Source organism: Eimeria tenella, genomic scaffold, assembly GCF_000499545.2.
Source record: "Eimeria tenella Houghton genomic scaffold, Eth_scaff138, whole genome shotgun sequence".
Lineage (NCBI taxonomy): Eukaryota > Apicomplexa > Conoidasida > Eucoccidiorida > Eimeriidae > Eimeria > Eimeria tenella.
This window is the reverse complement of record NW_013541510.1, coordinates 22,055-37,356: the sequence shown is the minus strand read 5'-3', so window position 1 is coordinate 37,356 and position 15,302 is coordinate 22,055. Positions and strand designations below refer to the sequence as shown.

General features: G+C 53.8%; 4 protein-coding genes across 4 annotated transcripts in view; 2 read left to right on the top strand and 2 right to left on the bottom strand.

Moving 5' to 3' along the window:
- Positions 1–329: 329 nt before the first annotated feature.
- ETH_00005900 (DNA methyltransferase 2, putative) lies at positions 330–1,901 on the bottom strand (the record flags this gene model as incomplete). Its single annotated transcript, XM_013373361.1, has 1 exon — positions 330–1,901. One exon carries the CDS (start codon positions 1,899–1,901, stop codon positions 330–332), a length of 1,572 nt encoding a protein of 523 aa, XP_013228815.1.
- Positions 1,902–5,442: 3,541 nt separating this feature from the next.
- ETH_00005895 (growth-arrest-specific protein 8, putative) lies at positions 5,443–7,937 on the top strand (the record flags this gene model as incomplete). The annotated part of the gene is made up of 6 exons (XM_013373360.1): positions 5,443–5,778; positions 5,955–6,029; positions 6,249–6,369; positions 6,471–6,636; positions 6,968–7,046; positions 7,179–7,937. The coding sequence occupies 6 exons, from the start codon at positions 5,443–5,445 to the stop codon at positions 7,935–7,937; spliced, it is 1,536 nt and encodes a 511-aa protein (XP_013228814.1).
- A 1,352-nt stretch (positions 7,938–9,289) lies between these two features.
- Positions 9,290–10,672, top strand: ETH_00005890 (uncharacterized protein; the record flags this gene model as incomplete). Its single annotated transcript, XM_013373359.1, has 3 exons — positions 9,290–9,481; positions 9,976–10,143; positions 10,613–10,672. 3 exons carry the CDS (start codon positions 9,290–9,292, stop codon positions 10,670–10,672), a joined length of 420 nt encoding a protein of 139 aa, XP_013228813.1.
- A 1,047-nt stretch (positions 10,673–11,719) lies between these two features.
- ETH_00005885 (gamma-tubulin complex component 2, putative) overlaps positions 11,720–15,302 on the bottom strand; it is a gene marked incomplete at both ends in the record, with an annotated part of 6,331 nt that continues 2,748 nt past the window's right edge. Inside the window, 6 exons of the mRNA XM_013373358.1 lie at positions 11,720–13,083; positions 13,151–13,742; positions 13,907–14,014; positions 14,287–14,453; positions 14,634–14,815; positions 15,058–15,159. Of these exons, the coding sequence (XP_013228812.1) occupies positions 11,720–13,083; positions 13,151–13,742; positions 13,907–14,014; positions 14,287–14,453; positions 14,634–14,815; positions 15,058–15,159 (2,515 nt within the window). The remainder of the gene's footprint in view (positions 13,084–13,150; positions 13,743–13,906; positions 14,015–14,286; positions 14,454–14,633; positions 14,816–15,057; positions 15,160–15,302) is intronic.

The following is a 15,302-nucleotide window of genomic DNA, read 5'->3' as shown; positions in this document are numbered from 1 at the left end:
TGCCATTTGAGGCCAGCTATCTGAATCAGCCAATACATCTTACGCAAGTCTCACTCGCCCAAGCCCACGCGAACTGTGCACGCCCGAAACAGGCACGCACCAAGATCTCACAATGTAGGGGTTCTCACCCTTAACTCTTCAACGCTGAACCTTTTTACTCTTTTTTACTAGAGTTGAGCGGAAGCTCCAAATAAACTTCTACTGGCTTGTTCCCTTCTGCTGCCACTGGCGCTGCGCCCCGCGCCGCTCAAGCAAGCAACGGAGAGGCTAGCTTCTGAGGGAAGTCATGCGGCCTACGTGCTGCTGCAGCAAGCCTGCTGCAGCAAGTGCTATTGCAGTAAGTGCTGATGCAGCAAGTGCTGCAGCAGCAGCGCCACAACTTTCACGTTCACGGAGTTCCCTACAAGCGCTGCCTTCTTTCTAAAGGGCAGCGAAGGGGGGAAAGAAAATGTTTCTGGAAATCCGTGAAGTCGCAGCAGCTCACGACTTGAGAAGAAACGAACTGAATCGCCAGCGCGCAAACGGCGGAATCGGCGACGCTCCAAGGTGTCCGGACGAAGCACTGCTGCTGCTGCTGCAGCAGCTCCTGTTGCTGCAGCTTCTCCTGTGACAACTGCTGGAGATTCCACTGTGCTGCGGCTCTCTGCTGCGGCTCCGGATGGTGTTGCTGCTGCCGCTTCTGCTGCTGCTTCTCGGCCTCCTGAAGGCTGGTCTTCTTCACAAATAAGCAGCAGAGGCCCTCCGGAGTGGAGGTTTCGCCCGTAGCCTTTAGTAAAGGTGCCGGACGCCGTGGAGCTTGGGCTGACGAGCTCCAAGCGGAAGCCGTTGTTGAACTTTTGCTGAGTGTTTGAGTTCCTCTTTTTTCTTTGATTTAACTCCATTTCCGTCTCAGTGCTTTCTTCTTTTTTGTTGAATTCTGAATTCGCGGAGTCCTCTGCAGCCCCGCTTCCCCCCTCACCGTTTTCTGCCTGTGCAGCTTCTGCTTCCGATTCAAGAAAGCGAGTCAGTCGATCCGCAGGAACCCGCAGCGCCTCCCACTCTGCTGCAGAAATATTTTTTTCTAAAAATTCGCCAACACGGCGCAGCCTGGGGGCTGCGCTGGTAACGGGGCTCCTTGGATTCCACTCCGTATTCAGATCTGGGGGAATTAGCTGCAGCCCAGCAGCCCCCAGCGCGCTGACTTCGGGAGCTTCTGGCGCCGCCTGCTGTGGCTGTTGCTGCTGCTTCAGACCTGTCTGGGGCTGCTGCTGCTGCTGCTGCTGCTGCTGTTGCTGCTGTTTCGGGAGGTCTGTGTGCCTCGTTGCGAGGCAGTAGTAGCGAACTCTCGTGTTGGGAATGCCGATTTGCGTGGGGGAGAGTAGAAAGTGCTGCACGCTGTAGTGCTTTCTCAGTAGCACTCGCTGCATGCAGTGCCAAGTGTCTGAGCCTTCAAAACCCCGGACATTTTCCAAGAATATGAACTGAGGGGGAGAGGCGCAACTGTCTAGGAGCTGCAGCAAATGCAGAAAACCCGTAGCCCGCCCGTCCTGCATGTCCAGTTTCTTGCCTCCCCGCGTGTAGGGCTGGCAGGGGGGAGAGAGCAGCCAGAGCTGCGCCTTTCCATCCACTTGCTGCAGCGAGAGGTGTTCGATGGAAGCACAAATCGGCTTGCTGCTGAAGTTGTGTGCATACACTCCGTTTGCTGTTGTGCTGACGTCGTAGGCCGCCACAAACTCCGCAGCAAAACTGCCAACCCCGCGCTGTCTCAGAGCCTCACCAGCCTCAACCAGACCCACCCGGAGGCCCCCTATGCCGCTGAAAAACTCTATCACCCGCAGGGGAACCCCCGGCCAGAGGGGGCCTCTCTCTGCAGAGCCGACCCCATCACTGGCCGCGGGACAACTTGAAATAGATTCTGACATGCAGTATGCTGGGAATTGTCCCTGGAAGGAGCAACGGAACGCAAGAGTTCAGCTGTAAAGCCTGATAGCAAAACCGAGACTGGCGCCAATGCTTATAATGGGACAAGCGAGGCAATTGCGGCTCTCGTGTTACATTTTTTCCACGAAAACATCAAAATAATGTTTCTTACCCGCTAAAACTTTCAGTCGACCCGTGATTGGGCTTTTATCCCGAGTTTCGGCGCTTGCTCGGGCCTTAAGGCCTCAAGCCCTGTGACTCTCCGTTCTGATACCACAACTCCTCCTCCGTTTTTCATTGAATGCACAACAATCCGATGGGTTTTATTTTAACGAGTAGCATACAGACGAAACAGATGCTCTGAGCACCAAGACGGAAATGGCACTGCTGTGGGGCCGTCCTAAGGGTCTCTTGGAGTAAGTTCACCTAGCAGAAGGAGTTTCATTGAATTTGTAGCTTCCTGACAAACTCTGGACTGAAGTAAAACTCAAAGAAGCCCACTATGGCAGCTTTCTGTCCAGCTGCAGCGCAGAGTACTCCAACTACACGGAACAGTGACAGTGTAATGAAACATCAAAAAATGCCGTGCATATCTGTTCTAGTGGAGTCCACGAAGTTGCCTGTAGTGGACGTTTTATTTCCTCCTACAATGAAGGTGGCTTTGCTCTTTAGCTGACTGGTTGCTAATTGAATGCAAGAGCCGCTGCTATGGGGAGGGAGATGAGCATTCAGCTGAAAGTAAGGAACCCTAAGGTGGATAAAGAGTTGAAATGCCGATTAAAAGGACCTTTTGTAGGGTCCAACTCTCTTGATGGCCGCCTCACGTGGAGGTCCCACAGTCGCGGTGTGCAGCAACGTCCGGGCGTTCAGAAATATTTGCATCTTCGACTCTTGCTGCTTCCACCTATTGTCCAGTAGCAACGCAGGCACACTGAGGCTGGCTCCTGCAGGAGCTTAAAGCGCTGCAGCGTAGGATTTAAAACTTTTTTTGAAGTGTCAGCTTTGCTATTTAGCCTGATGAGCAATTTGCGCTTTGGGGAGGGAATTGTGTGCAAAACAGAAGCAATTCGATCAAGAAACATCTGGGAATCAATTGAACGGAATTTGAAAGAGTCAATGTTTATGTTTCATGTCCTGGAATGGACACAGCAGCGCTTCCCAATTCAACAAAGCTTCTACTGACTAACTCTTTCAAGTTAGCATCAGCCATTTGTGCAGCTCCATACACTTTATCTTGAGCTAAAACTGCCCTAACACTCGATGTCGTCTCAGAAAAGTACTTAATAGACTTTTAGGCTCTTGAGGTACGTCGATGCCCGCTAAAATCTTGGAGATCACTACCGGACCCGCTGTTGTGGCCAGCTGCCAATAAAGCTTGAGGACCAGTGGTCTCTCAAAAGGATGTTCTCATGTATGAGCAAGAAGCCTCCTGAATTAAGCTGAGAGAAACCAAAGAGGCAGTATGGGGCACTTATTGCCGGTGGCAGCATTCCGGAGTTTGCAGTAAAAGCCCAGTGGCTCTTCAAACACCGACTTCATAGTAATTTTACTCATACTTTGTCTAGTTCACTCGCCTAAGCCGGTCACTTGCTGCGCATTCATATTTACCTGTGTAGCAAGACAAAGTTGCCACAAATTCACAATATAGATCTCAGAATCCAGAAGACAGAACGCCGTGGAAATGCTCTTCGCCTTCCTTGGTCTGTCCTTCACTAAGCAGTGCGTAAGTGGACTCAGCTGTTTAATGCTATTCTTTCGTTTGCAAGATTTCCCTGAACTGCGCATTGCTGTTCTCCCCCGAATGGCAGCAAATCCAGAAGCTACTCGTCAGGCAGGGACTTGACAAAACTGACACAGGTGGATCGGACAAAGAGAACCAACAACTGCTGGACTACTCACAAGGCTTAGCAGCCAGTACAGGACTCAACATTGCGACAAATACAGCAACACTGATCAAATAACAGCTTTTTTGCATTACTGCTGCAACGAGGAGCAGGGGTGTTCAACGCAGGTTCTACTTCGTCAAACTAAGACCCAGCTGAGCAGAGTTACTCACACCCAAGCTTTCAACAATTGGAGTGCTGAGATGTTTCGTTTTATGTATCCCAGTAAAACTATATTGCAAACAGGCATGACTCGTTGGAGGGCTTCTTGGTGGGGTAAGGGCCTAAGCCTGGTGCATCACCGCACGAGGGTGTACAGCTCCGGGGACCCCGGAGTTTTTGGGAGTCTCAAACGAGCTGCACTGGTACGTCGCCACAGAAAGGTTCAAAATAATTTAATAAAAGGAGTGCACCGGTTCTCAGAAGCTCTGGCTCGCCATTAGGGGAAAGCGTTAGTGGTAGCCGGCAAGTTCCTCATGCTGGTCGACAAGCTAGTGTAGAAATACTGAGCGAACACACAGTAGACTAGCATTAAAGCCACAGATACACTAACAGTGACCTGACGCATCATAGAGCCTACACAGCCTACACAGACTCAAACACAGAAATTTCAGAGATTACGCTCGCACGTGTGGTGTACATCTGACCGCCTCCTTGACACGTACACCTTTGCTACTTAGTTTTCTTCAAGCTAAAAAACGCCGTAATATCCGCAAATGTATGCCAAAATTTCTAATTGGAAAAACTAACATTGTTTCGTTAGAAGCTGCAAGGGCGATGCATGCAGCCAACGAGCACAGTGGAGCTTTTGGGGCTTGCTCTAACAACAACCCAGCGAATGCCTCAAGTGTTTTGCTTGATAAATTAGCATAATTCCATTACTTGTTCCTATATTTTACGCTAGTTTGTGTATTGAATTCGTGTTGGAGGACTCCACGTTAGCCGATGCCTACATACAGCCGAGAGCCGATTGCCTTAAGGCCATTGGTCTATACGACTTCTTTATAGCGTGCTTGGCAGTACGGAAGGCTCGTGACATACACATATGCCTCATGACTACCGCTATATAGCATTTTAAGCCCAGCAACAGCTGGAGGGCCCGCAGAACGCTGCAGATTGAACACAATTTTTGCGTGAAAATGTCAGCAAAAACTCAAGAAGCGGCGAGTAAATCATCCCCAGGTCGGACTGGTTCACCACATAGACGGATCTAGGGATATTGCTGTTCTCTATGCGAGAAGAGCAGCAGAATCTTTCCTGCTGAGCCCCATATCCTTTCTAGTTCATAGCCGTGTCGCGTAAAAGCTAGACTTCGGAGGTCACTTCCTTTTACTTCTATTCTAATGTGCAGTTAAAATTAAAGTCGACACGAGCGTTTTGGTTTGCTTGATTTGCCACTAGATGAAGACTCGCCTGAACAGGAGCGGCTCCGCACGCTGGCGGAACTGCGAGAAAATGCGGAAAATGAAGTAGAGAGCCTGCAGGCGCTGCTTGAGCAGACGAGGCGCGGCAGGATAAAGCTGCAGCTCGAAGTAGTGAGTTAGTGGCATTATTTCATTGCTTAGGATCTGCTGGCTGTTCGGTGCACCGCATGCTACAAAATAGTCGCTATGTCTTGTCCAAAAGGCTTGTTTGAAACGTGAGGAGGTCCGCGTAGGCAATGCTTGTGAGGATTCGGGAGGCGACGCAAAGATGTAGTCAGAAACTACAACTGACACTTGAGAAGGAAACTGGGGAGGCTGCGATGGAAGAAGCTGCACACATGGAAGAACTTGCCGCTTATGACACACAAGCACATGTCCTAGAAGTTCAAGCAACCTTAGAAGAACAGGCGCAGTTCAATTCCACGCAGCAGCTAATTGCCGCAGCTGACAAGTATTTTCAGGAGTCTTTGGCCTCAGCGCAATTGAGAACCAAAGAGTTCAAAGCCATGTCTATTAGAGAGACTGAGGAAACGAAGCAGGAAGTCGAAGCCCTCAAAAGAACGCTAGATCAAGTATGTCGGGACCAGCAGAATTCCCTGAACGGAGCCAGTGAGCAAAATGGACTTTTCCTTATATGCATGCAGCAAGCGCTGCTGCGCAGTTTAGTTGCAAAAGCCGTGGATCTGAAGTGACCTTCTGCAGCAGCAATGACCAAGAAGTCGACTTGTATTATTTCTGGCCTTCACAGCACTTGAGCAAAATAAGGGAAACATTCGAAAAGAGCACGGAGGATTTGAAGCTGCAGTGTGAAATAGAGTTAAAGGTATGTCGGGGTGAGTATTCGAGTGCACCGTTTATCGTTCCATGTAGAAGCTAGAACACAAGGGTTTCAACAGCGTCTTGAGAATGTTCTGAAAGAACTGAGAAGCAGGTGGTTTTTGATTCCCTGCGTGCTGGCAACAAGGATCTCGACTTGGTGGATATTTCGAGGCTTACCTTGCATCTTTACTGCTCCTTGCAATGCGGCACTTGCTGTATTCAGGAGCTCGAGCAATCCTTGGAGCTCCAGGAGAGAGTTTCTATCCACGAGGTGGAGGAATCGAAGAACTGCCACATGAATAAACTCAAGGCATTTAACCAGGAAGCTATCAGCAAGCTGAAGGGTGGGCCGTTGAGCCACAAACTGCAGAGAACCTACTTTCTACGGCTTGCTTAAAATGGCTCAAACAAAAGCGCAATTGCTTTTCAAAACTGCTGTGACCAGGTTATTACGAAGAGATTACTAGAGATAATCTGCAGCTCGTTAAAAAACTACGTGCTGAAAACGAACGAACAGCTGCAGATAACAAAAGGCTGAAGAAAGAAATAGACTACATGGCTGCTCAGAATGCAAAAATTCGGGAGCCTCTTCAAGAACAGAAGGCCTTAAAGTGAGAATACCTCACCTGAAACGAGTGCAGAACAAATCTGTCGAACAAAAATCAACACGTTGAGCAGGCTACTTGAACTTCCGCTGCCTCCCCTACAATTTTCTGCATTCCCATTTGATAAATCTTGTTGGCTTTCTAGCTGTTCTGGCCATTTGAGCATGGCACCATTTCTTAGCTGGAGAAAACATTTCGTATCCCCCTGGAATTTGTTTCACGATGAAGATTTATCGATGAAGATTTATCGATGGGTTTGACGAAGGCGACTTGAACTAGTTGCGTTTCATGGAAGCTTCTGGCACTTGTGACATTTTGAGTTCCTTTCGCATTTTAGGGCCCGGCTGAAGGCGCAGTTGCGCTTTGCAGAAAAGGACAGGCTGGTTTTACGCAACCTTAAAAGGAGAAATAAAGAGGTGAAGCACCTGCCACGGGCTGCAAACAGCTTGCTGGCGCAGAAGTGTTCCTCAGAATCACTCTCTGTACGACATAGGTGCAACTGGGCTTCAGATTCAGTAAATTAGGCCAGCTTGCCTCGTGTTTTTCAGATGGAAGAAAACATAAAGAACGTTCGTTTGCAAATTCGGGAACTGGAGCACCAAAAGAAAGTCATCGGCCGCACCATCGGGCAAATGCAGCAAAGCATCCGGCAGCTGCAAGAAGAAAACAGCGGGGCCTCAGCAGCTTATGGGGCTTTGCTGAGGCTGCAGGCGACGGAAACTCTAGCGAAACTGGAGTCGAGCTACCGGCAGATACAGGAGTCGCAGGCGAGCTCTCACTTCCCTCCAGAAGCCTCCAAAGCCGTTTGCCAGATGATTCAGGAAGCCGTTACAGACCACAGCTGCTGCGAGCGAGACTTAAGAAAAGAGCTGCGCAGAAGCATCGACGCGTACAACGATATGGTGGCCTTCATGCGGCACCGCCTGGAAGAGCTGAGAGTGCCTCAACTCTACATAAAGGCCGAGTTGCTTCCGCAGCCAGATGAGCCAGCAGCACCAGCAGCAGGTGAGCTGGAGCCCCTAACTGCGCCTGGGGCTTCCAACGAGCCCAGCCTTGCAATTTCTCGTCAAACGTCTAGCCAGAATTCGGAAGAAACGGAGGAAATGGAGGATAAAACGGATCTCGAGGGCCTCTCCGGAGGCGCAGCTCAAGAACAGGAAACAACAAAGTTGAACTGCTCAACTCACCCTTCTGGATGGCTGACTACGCAGCCCTGTGCACAAGGGGCCAACAATATCTACCTAAAAGGAGCAAAACTGCAGCGATTTACAAACAATGCTGCATGCATCTCGAAATATTTCCCCTAACACTTCCTGCTCCTCGATACAGCTTCACTGGCAAAGGTGCTTTCCTCAAGAATTGCATTAATGGCGCCGCTGCTGCTTATATTCAGTCGTAGACTTTATATAGAAAAAACCCGTTTTAGCTCCCTCTGAGATCTCACGGATCAGGCTGGAGTTCATATAGTGGAGTGCATATAGAATCACAGAGGCGAAAGCCGCTAATAGAAAAGGCAAAAGGCCCCGTCAAACCCTAAACAAAGCCCACTTCCCGCAACGAAAAGACGTAGACTGTTCTGTGGAGTCTCTAGGGGCTTCAGTGAGGAGCTTTCCTTCAAAAGAAGCCCTGGGTACAAACCCCAGGGGCCCACAGGGGCCCCCTGAGGGTCACTTCAGCTTCGCCCACAGAAAAGATTAAAGTGTACGGTAGACTGCATAAGGAAGCAGCGCTGCAAGGTGTCTATAGAGGCGACTTAAAGCAGGCTTCCGGGGAGCAGGAATGGCTGGGAGGGCTTCGCATGCTAATTAATAATGCCTTTCTTTGTTATTGGCTGTCACGTGTATAGGCGGACACGCAGACCAGCTGTGGCCTTCTGTGGGGGCTTGTATGGCTCAGTAAGGGAAGTAGCAACGGCGTGCAGCTCTGAAGTTAGCAGAGGCCGGCCAAATCTGCTGAAATGTTTTGCTTTCTCTCGGACTTTGGAGAATGACGCGATCTGCTGCTGCGGGAATGGCCCACCTCCCGAGCCTCCCTCAGCTTAGCTTAACTCTAATAGAAAAGATATGGCTCTGCAGAGTGTCTTTCTCGCAGCACAGCGAACTGCCGGTGTGGCGGAATCTGAACAGTGGCAATACAACAAGTTGAATGAAGCGCGTGTCATGCTACTGTGCGTGTTGTGGATCAATTTCAAAGACATGCTAAAAGTAATTCACTTAAATTATATTAAATGATAATTAATTAGGTCAATTTCATCAGAAATGCGGACAGAGCGATCAGCACAGGACGGCGACTTCGGGTAAGGTGAATCAGGCCAGGACTGCTAGCTGCTGTACCACGGTGGCTACAGCGACGCAGTTACGCAGATCCCTACATTTAAAATTAATTAAAAAAAAGGACAAATAATAATAATATTATATTTCAAGTTGGAGGCAAACAGGGGCTGCAGCGGTACGCTTCAGGGCCCCCGATCCGCGGGCATGCAGACACTGCTGCCTTCTGAACAAATAAAGTCTAGTAAGGAAATCCGAAGACAAAACAGCAATTCCGTATTTATTGGGACTTAAGTGGCCTCTGCAACCCTTCCTATTCCTTTCCAGTGCTGCGGAGCAGCAACGGCAACAGCAGGAGCAGCAGCAGGAGCAGCAGCAGCAGCAGCGCCATGTCGTTGTTATTGTCTGGGTTTGCCCGCGCAGGGGCCCCCCTGAAAGCTGCAAAGACCCTGGGGGCCCTTGGGGCCTCTGTGAGGCCCTTCGGGAGCTACCAGGGCCAGAAAGTGACTTCTGATCAGCTGCTGAAGAAGAACGACGAGTGGCTCATCGAGGAAACCAACTTCTGCCTTGGACGCGTGGTTGTGAGCATGCTTGCTGCTGCTGCTGCTGCAGCTGCTGCTGCTGCCGCTGCTGCTACTCCGGCAGTTACTGCTGCTGCTGGTGGACGTCGGCTGTTGCTGGCGGTGCTGCTGCTGCTCTGGCTGTTGTTGCTGCCGTGACAATTGCCGTGGCTTCAGGGCTGCCGTTGTCAAGGCTGCTGCTGCAGGTGCTGCTGCTGCTGCTGCTAGTTCTATAGCGGCTGCTGCAGTAGCTTTGCAGCTTTCGGTGTGGTGGCTGTTTTTCCCTGTGTCCCCTTGCTGGTGCGTTGCTGCTGCTGCTGGAGTAGCAAGCGCTGCAGCAGCAGCAGCAGCAGCAGTCTCACGGTGCTGTGCACGTTTAGCAGCTGCTAGCTGCCACGTCGCGCGCAGCAGACACGCGCGCACGCGCTCCCCGCCCGCCCGTGCCCCCTCTCCCACTGCCGCTGCCGCCTCCGCTGCTGCTGCTGCTGCTGCTGCTGCTGCTGCTGCTGCTGCAGCCGGTGCGTTTCAAAGAAACCGACGACCTCGCGCACCGCGTGCTGCACCTCATGGACGCGCAGCTGGGCAAAATGCACACGAGGCTCCGCGACGGGACTTGCATTCCCGTGATGGGCCTTTACATTCCCTGCATCATGGACAAACCCACGCCCCTCCACCAGTGCCTCGTCCGCTGCTGCTGCTGCTGCTGCTGCTGTGGTGGTGGTGGTGCTGCTGCTGCTGCGGTTGTGGTGGTGGTGCTGCTGTTGCTGGGCTGCTGGCGGTGGTTGTGGTGCTGCTGCTGCTGTTGTGGTGGTGGTGGTGGTGCTGTGCTGGTGGTGGTGGTGGCGCTGCTACTGCTGCGGGTGCTGCTGCTGCTGTTGGTGCCTCTGCTGCTGCTGCTGCTGCTGAGGGTGCTGGTGTTGCTGGTTTTGCTGCTCATGCTGCTGCTGCTTTGGAGTGGCTGCGGCTGCTGCTGTCTCGCCGCGCTGCTGCGCTTCGGAGTGCTGCTGCCTGTGGCTGCGATATTCTGGTGTAACTAGTTCTCTCTGTTGCTTTTCGTTTCCCCTTATATATGTTTATCTGCTGCTGCTGTTGCTGCTGCTGTTTGTCTGCTGCTGCTGCTGCTGCTGATTTGTCGCTGGCTCTGACCTGCAGGAAACGCCGCTTTTGAAGTACACCTGGGACGAGACGTACACTGAGGCGTTTGACAACTGAGTTCGCGCTGCCTTGCAGCTAGCTAGCTAGCTAGCTAGCCAGCTAGCTGGCTAGCTAGCTGGCTAGCTAGCTAGCTGGCTAGCTAGCTAGCTGGCTCGCTAGCTAGCTGGCTCGCTAGCAGGGGCCCTGCCGAACTGGCCAGCTGGCGCAATAGACCCTTTCCTTGGCTCGGGCACTGCAGCGAAATGGCTAGCTAGCTAGCTAGCTAGCTAGCCAAGGGTCGACCTAACTAACCAACAAGGAAGCTGGATAGCTAGCTAGCGAAGGGTCTAGCTGACTAGCTCGCAAGCTAGCTAGTTAGCGAGCTAGCTAGCCAAGGGTTGAAGCTGTCAGCTAGCTAGCTAGCTAGCAAGGGTTGAAGCTGCCAGCTAGCTAGCTAGCTAGCTAGCTGGCCGGCCGTCTCGCCGGGGCCAGCAAACAAATTTACCCATGGGCCCCAGCGAAAGAGCGCTGCGGACTAGCTGCTGCTGTTGCAGCAGCAGCAGCTGCTGTTATTTCTGCTGCAGCTGCTGTTCCGTAGCGCTGGCGCAGCTGGCCTTGGCTAGCTAGCTAGCCACAGCTACTACTCAGTAGCGCGAGCTAACAGGAAACAGCTAGTTGGCTAGCTTTGCTGCTGCGCTGAAGTGAATCGCCAAAGACTGCTGCTGGCTATGTAGCCGTCGAGGAAGCAAAATAGCTAGCTAGCTAGTTAGCTAGCCAACTAGCTTGCAGGCTAGCTAGCCAGCTAGCTAGCTAGCTAGCTAGCTGAGGGCGAGTTTAGTTGGCGGCAGCTTCGCCGCATGTTCAACAAGAGAGGGCCGCCGACCTGCCTTCAGGTGTCGGCTTAGGTAACTAGCTAGCTAGCTGCCAGCCAGCTAGCTAGCTAGCTAGCTAGCTAGCTATTTATCTAGCTAACTAGCCACATAGCTAGGTAGCCAGCTAGCTAGCTGCCGGCCAGCTAGCTAGCTAGCTAGCTAGCTAGCTAGCTATTTATCTAGCTAACTAGCCATATGGCTTGGTAGCCAGCTAGCTAGCTGCCAGCTAGCTAGCTAGCTAGCTAGCTAGCTGTCATTGGTGCTGCAGCCGTCGGAGCATCGCCTGGGCCTGGGCTAGCGGCGTTGGCTGCATGGGGGGCAGCTGCTGCCGCCGCTGCTGCAGCAAGTTTTGCTGCCGCTGCTGCTGCGCTGCAGCATCTAGCTCCAGGTCACTTTGCTCAGTAGGAGCATCGCTCCAAGCTTCTTCTGTTGCTGCGTCTGTTTCCACCTGAGCAGCAGGCGCTGTTCTTGCTGCTGCTGCTGCTGCTGCTGCTGCCGTGTTGTGGCTCTCGTCGTCTGTGTCGGAGCCGCTGACAAAGCTGCTGTTGCTGCTGCTGTGGGACAGGGGGGGCCTTCTGCTGCCGTTACTGCTGGGTCCAGTGCCAGCTCCACGCTGCAACAGCTGCTGCTGCTGTTGCTGCTGCCCGAGACTGTATCTGCTGCTGCTGCTGTAGCCCCTGCCAGCTGCTGTGGCTGCTGTCACGCTGCTGCTGCGGGCGCAAGCAGCTGCAGCCGTCTCTACTGCTCCAGCAGCAGGCCTCGGAGGAGTGGGCCACCCTGTCTTGCTGCTGCTGCTGCTGCTGCTGCTGCTGCCCTTTAGACCCGAATCAAATCCACGAGATGAAGCAGCTGCAGCTGTGGCTGCTGCGCTCGCAGTTCGCTGCAGTGTCGATGGACCTGCTGTTCTTGGAGCCCTCGGGAAGCGGGGCTGCTGCGGCTGTTGCTGCTGCTGCTGCTGCTGTTGCTGCTGACTTTGGGGCTGGCGCTGCTGCTCGTGATGTCGCTGCTGCTGCTCCTGCAGTTGTTGCTGCCTCATGTGGAGCAGCTGCTGCATTGCAGATGTAGTGCTTGAATGCTGCTGCTGCTGCTGCTGCTGCTGTTTCTCGTGGTGCTGCTGCAGTTGTTGCAGCTGCTGTTGCTGCTGCTGCTGGTGCAGCGAGGAGAGAAGCACCGGCCTCTCTCTAGATGGCGTCGGTAGGGAGTACGGGGGCGTTGCTGTTGCTGCTGAATCTGTCGCTGCTGTTGCTGTTGCTGCTTTTGCTGCTGTTGCTGCTGCTGCTGTTGCTGCTGCTGCTGTTGCTGCTGCTGCTGTTGCTGCGGAGCCCGTCGCGCTGCGGGGGCTGACGCATCCGAGTGTCGCCGCGGCTCTGAGTCTAGCGGCATTTGCTGCTGCAGCGGCCTCTTCAGCAGCAGGCGCAGCAGCAGCAGGAGCCGCAGCAGGCGCAGCAGCAGCAGCAGAAAGAGCCTTGTGCAGCTCGTAACGCGGCGTTGTGCCCAGAGGCGAAGAGACTCCAGAAGTCCCTTGTTTGTCTCCTGCTGCTAAGGCCATTTCGAGGCGCTGCAGCAAATGAGCAGCAGCAGAACCAGTGGACCCCTGCACCAGCCTGAACAGCCGAGCTGCAGCACCACACGCACACACTCCACAGCAAATCCCTGCTGCTGCTGCTGCTGCCGCTGCTGCTGCTCAAGCCGCCTCTGCTTCGCGCTGCTCTCCTGACACTGCTGCGCCACGTGTGGCAGCTGCTGCAGGCTCGAAAATACCAGCCGCCGCTGTCACTGCTGCAGGTACTACTGCTCCTGCTGCAGCAGCAGCAGCTGCTGCTGCTGGTGCTGCACTTACCTACGAACTCTTTTTGGCTGCTGACGAAAGCTGCGTGGGCTGTGCGGACCATCGAGCCAAAGCCCGTGGCTTCCACTGCGCAGCGGAAGCACTGCAGCCTGTTGTCTCTGCGTTTTTGCTGCAGCAGCCGCTGCTGCTGCTGCTGCGCTGCAGCATGCGCTTCGCTGTCGCGTGCGGCTGCTGCAGCAGGCGCTGCTGCAGTAGCCCCCAGCAGCTGCGGCCTGGTGGCCAGCGTGGAGAACTTGAGTGTATGGACAGCAAAGGTCAAAATGACTGCCAAAGTTTTGTTCAGACTTTGCAAAGTTGTGGGGCTTCCCAAGAAGCAGCCGCTGCTGATGCAGCGCATGCACTCCAAGTGCTGCTGCTGCAGCAGCTCCGCGCTCGGGCGCCCGCGGCAGCAAAAGGAAAGAAACCGCCCGAACTCCACGTCCACCACCTGCAGCAGCAGCGGCAGCAGCAGCAGCAGCAGCAGCAGCAGGAAACGGCGGCCTTTGGTTTGAAGTGTATTTCCACTCACACACCTCGCACGCTGGGCCTCGCCGGCAGTCGCTGGCCCGAGACCGAAGCACTAGGGTTTAGGGTTTAGGGTTTAGGGTTTACATCGTTGGAAACGTAGGAAAGCAAACAAGACACGAAGTAGGCCATTTGCCCTCTTGTCTTCAGCGCTGCCCGAAAGTGAGAGCCAGAATGTCTGAGGCCAAAGAGGTCCTGAAGGAAGCAGCAACGCAGCAGCAAGCCTTGCTGCTGCAGCAGCAGTGCGCGCTGCAGCAGCAGCAGCTCGAGCAGCAACAACAGAAACCGCAGTTCAAGCAGCAACAGCAGAAGCAACTCAAGCACCAACAACAGAAGCAGGATCTCGAACAGCAAGAACAGCAGCAGCAGCTCGAGCAGCAAGAACAGCAGCAGCAGCAGCTCAAGCAGCAAGAACAGCGGCAGCAGCAGCTCGAGCAGCAAGAACAGCAGCAGCAGCAGCAGCAGACCTTGGTCTTGAGGAGGTCTCGCCAAACTAGCGCTAGCTGGCGGCTAGCCAAGTGCAGCTGCAGCAGCTCTCTGTAGACCAGCTGGTAAATTGCAATTGTCTCTCGAGAGAACAGCAGCCGCAGAGGCCCGCGGCAGTTCAGGCTGAGACACAGGCGGCGGTAGATGTCTGCAGCAGCAGCAGCAGCAGCAGCAGCAGCAGGGGCCTTAGTAGCCCGTGCAGCTGCAGCAGCAGCTTGGCCGGCTGCAGCACCAGGTGCAGCAGCAACAGGCCCAGCAACTCCAACGCCGCCGTGGGAAAACTAAGTTCTAAACCCTAAACCCTAAACCCTAAACCCTAAGCTCTGACCTGTGAGCCCGAGGTCCACGGGCTGCTGCTGCAGCTGCTGCTGCAGCTGCTGCTGCGACACCCGGGGAGCAGCAATCAGCTGTGCATACAGCTGTGGCTTTGTTGCTGCCCGGTGCAGCAGCTGTGCTGCTTCGGAAAGGCTGGCGATGGGGTGCACAGACAGCGACAAATCGTCGCACAGCCTGCAGCAGCAGCAGCAGCAGCAGCAGCAACGGCGTCACTGCAGCAGCAGCAAAAGGATGGGCTACAGCAGCGACACGAGCGAACTTCTTCCCAAGCGGGGGTGCAGCAGCAGCCAGCAGCCAACCGAACTTCAGCAGCAGCAACAGCAACACAGCACTGCACCACGAATAACAGCAACAGCAAAGACCTGACAGCAGCAGAAACAGCAACAGCAGCAGCTGCAGCAGCAGCAGATATTCACCATTCATATTCAGTGACGCTTCTTATGGCGGCATCCATGCGGGCTTCCAAGACATGTACCTGTTGCAGGACCTGCTGCTGCTGCTGCTGCTGCATCTCGAGGCTGCGACCAGCAGCAGCAGCAGCAGCAGCAGCAGCAGCAAACTGGTGCTGCAGCGGATCTGTCGCGGGATCGCACGATTCCAAAAAAGCAGCAAAAACATCTCCCCTGCCTCGCAGGTGCAGGGGCTGCAGGCGCTGCAGAAG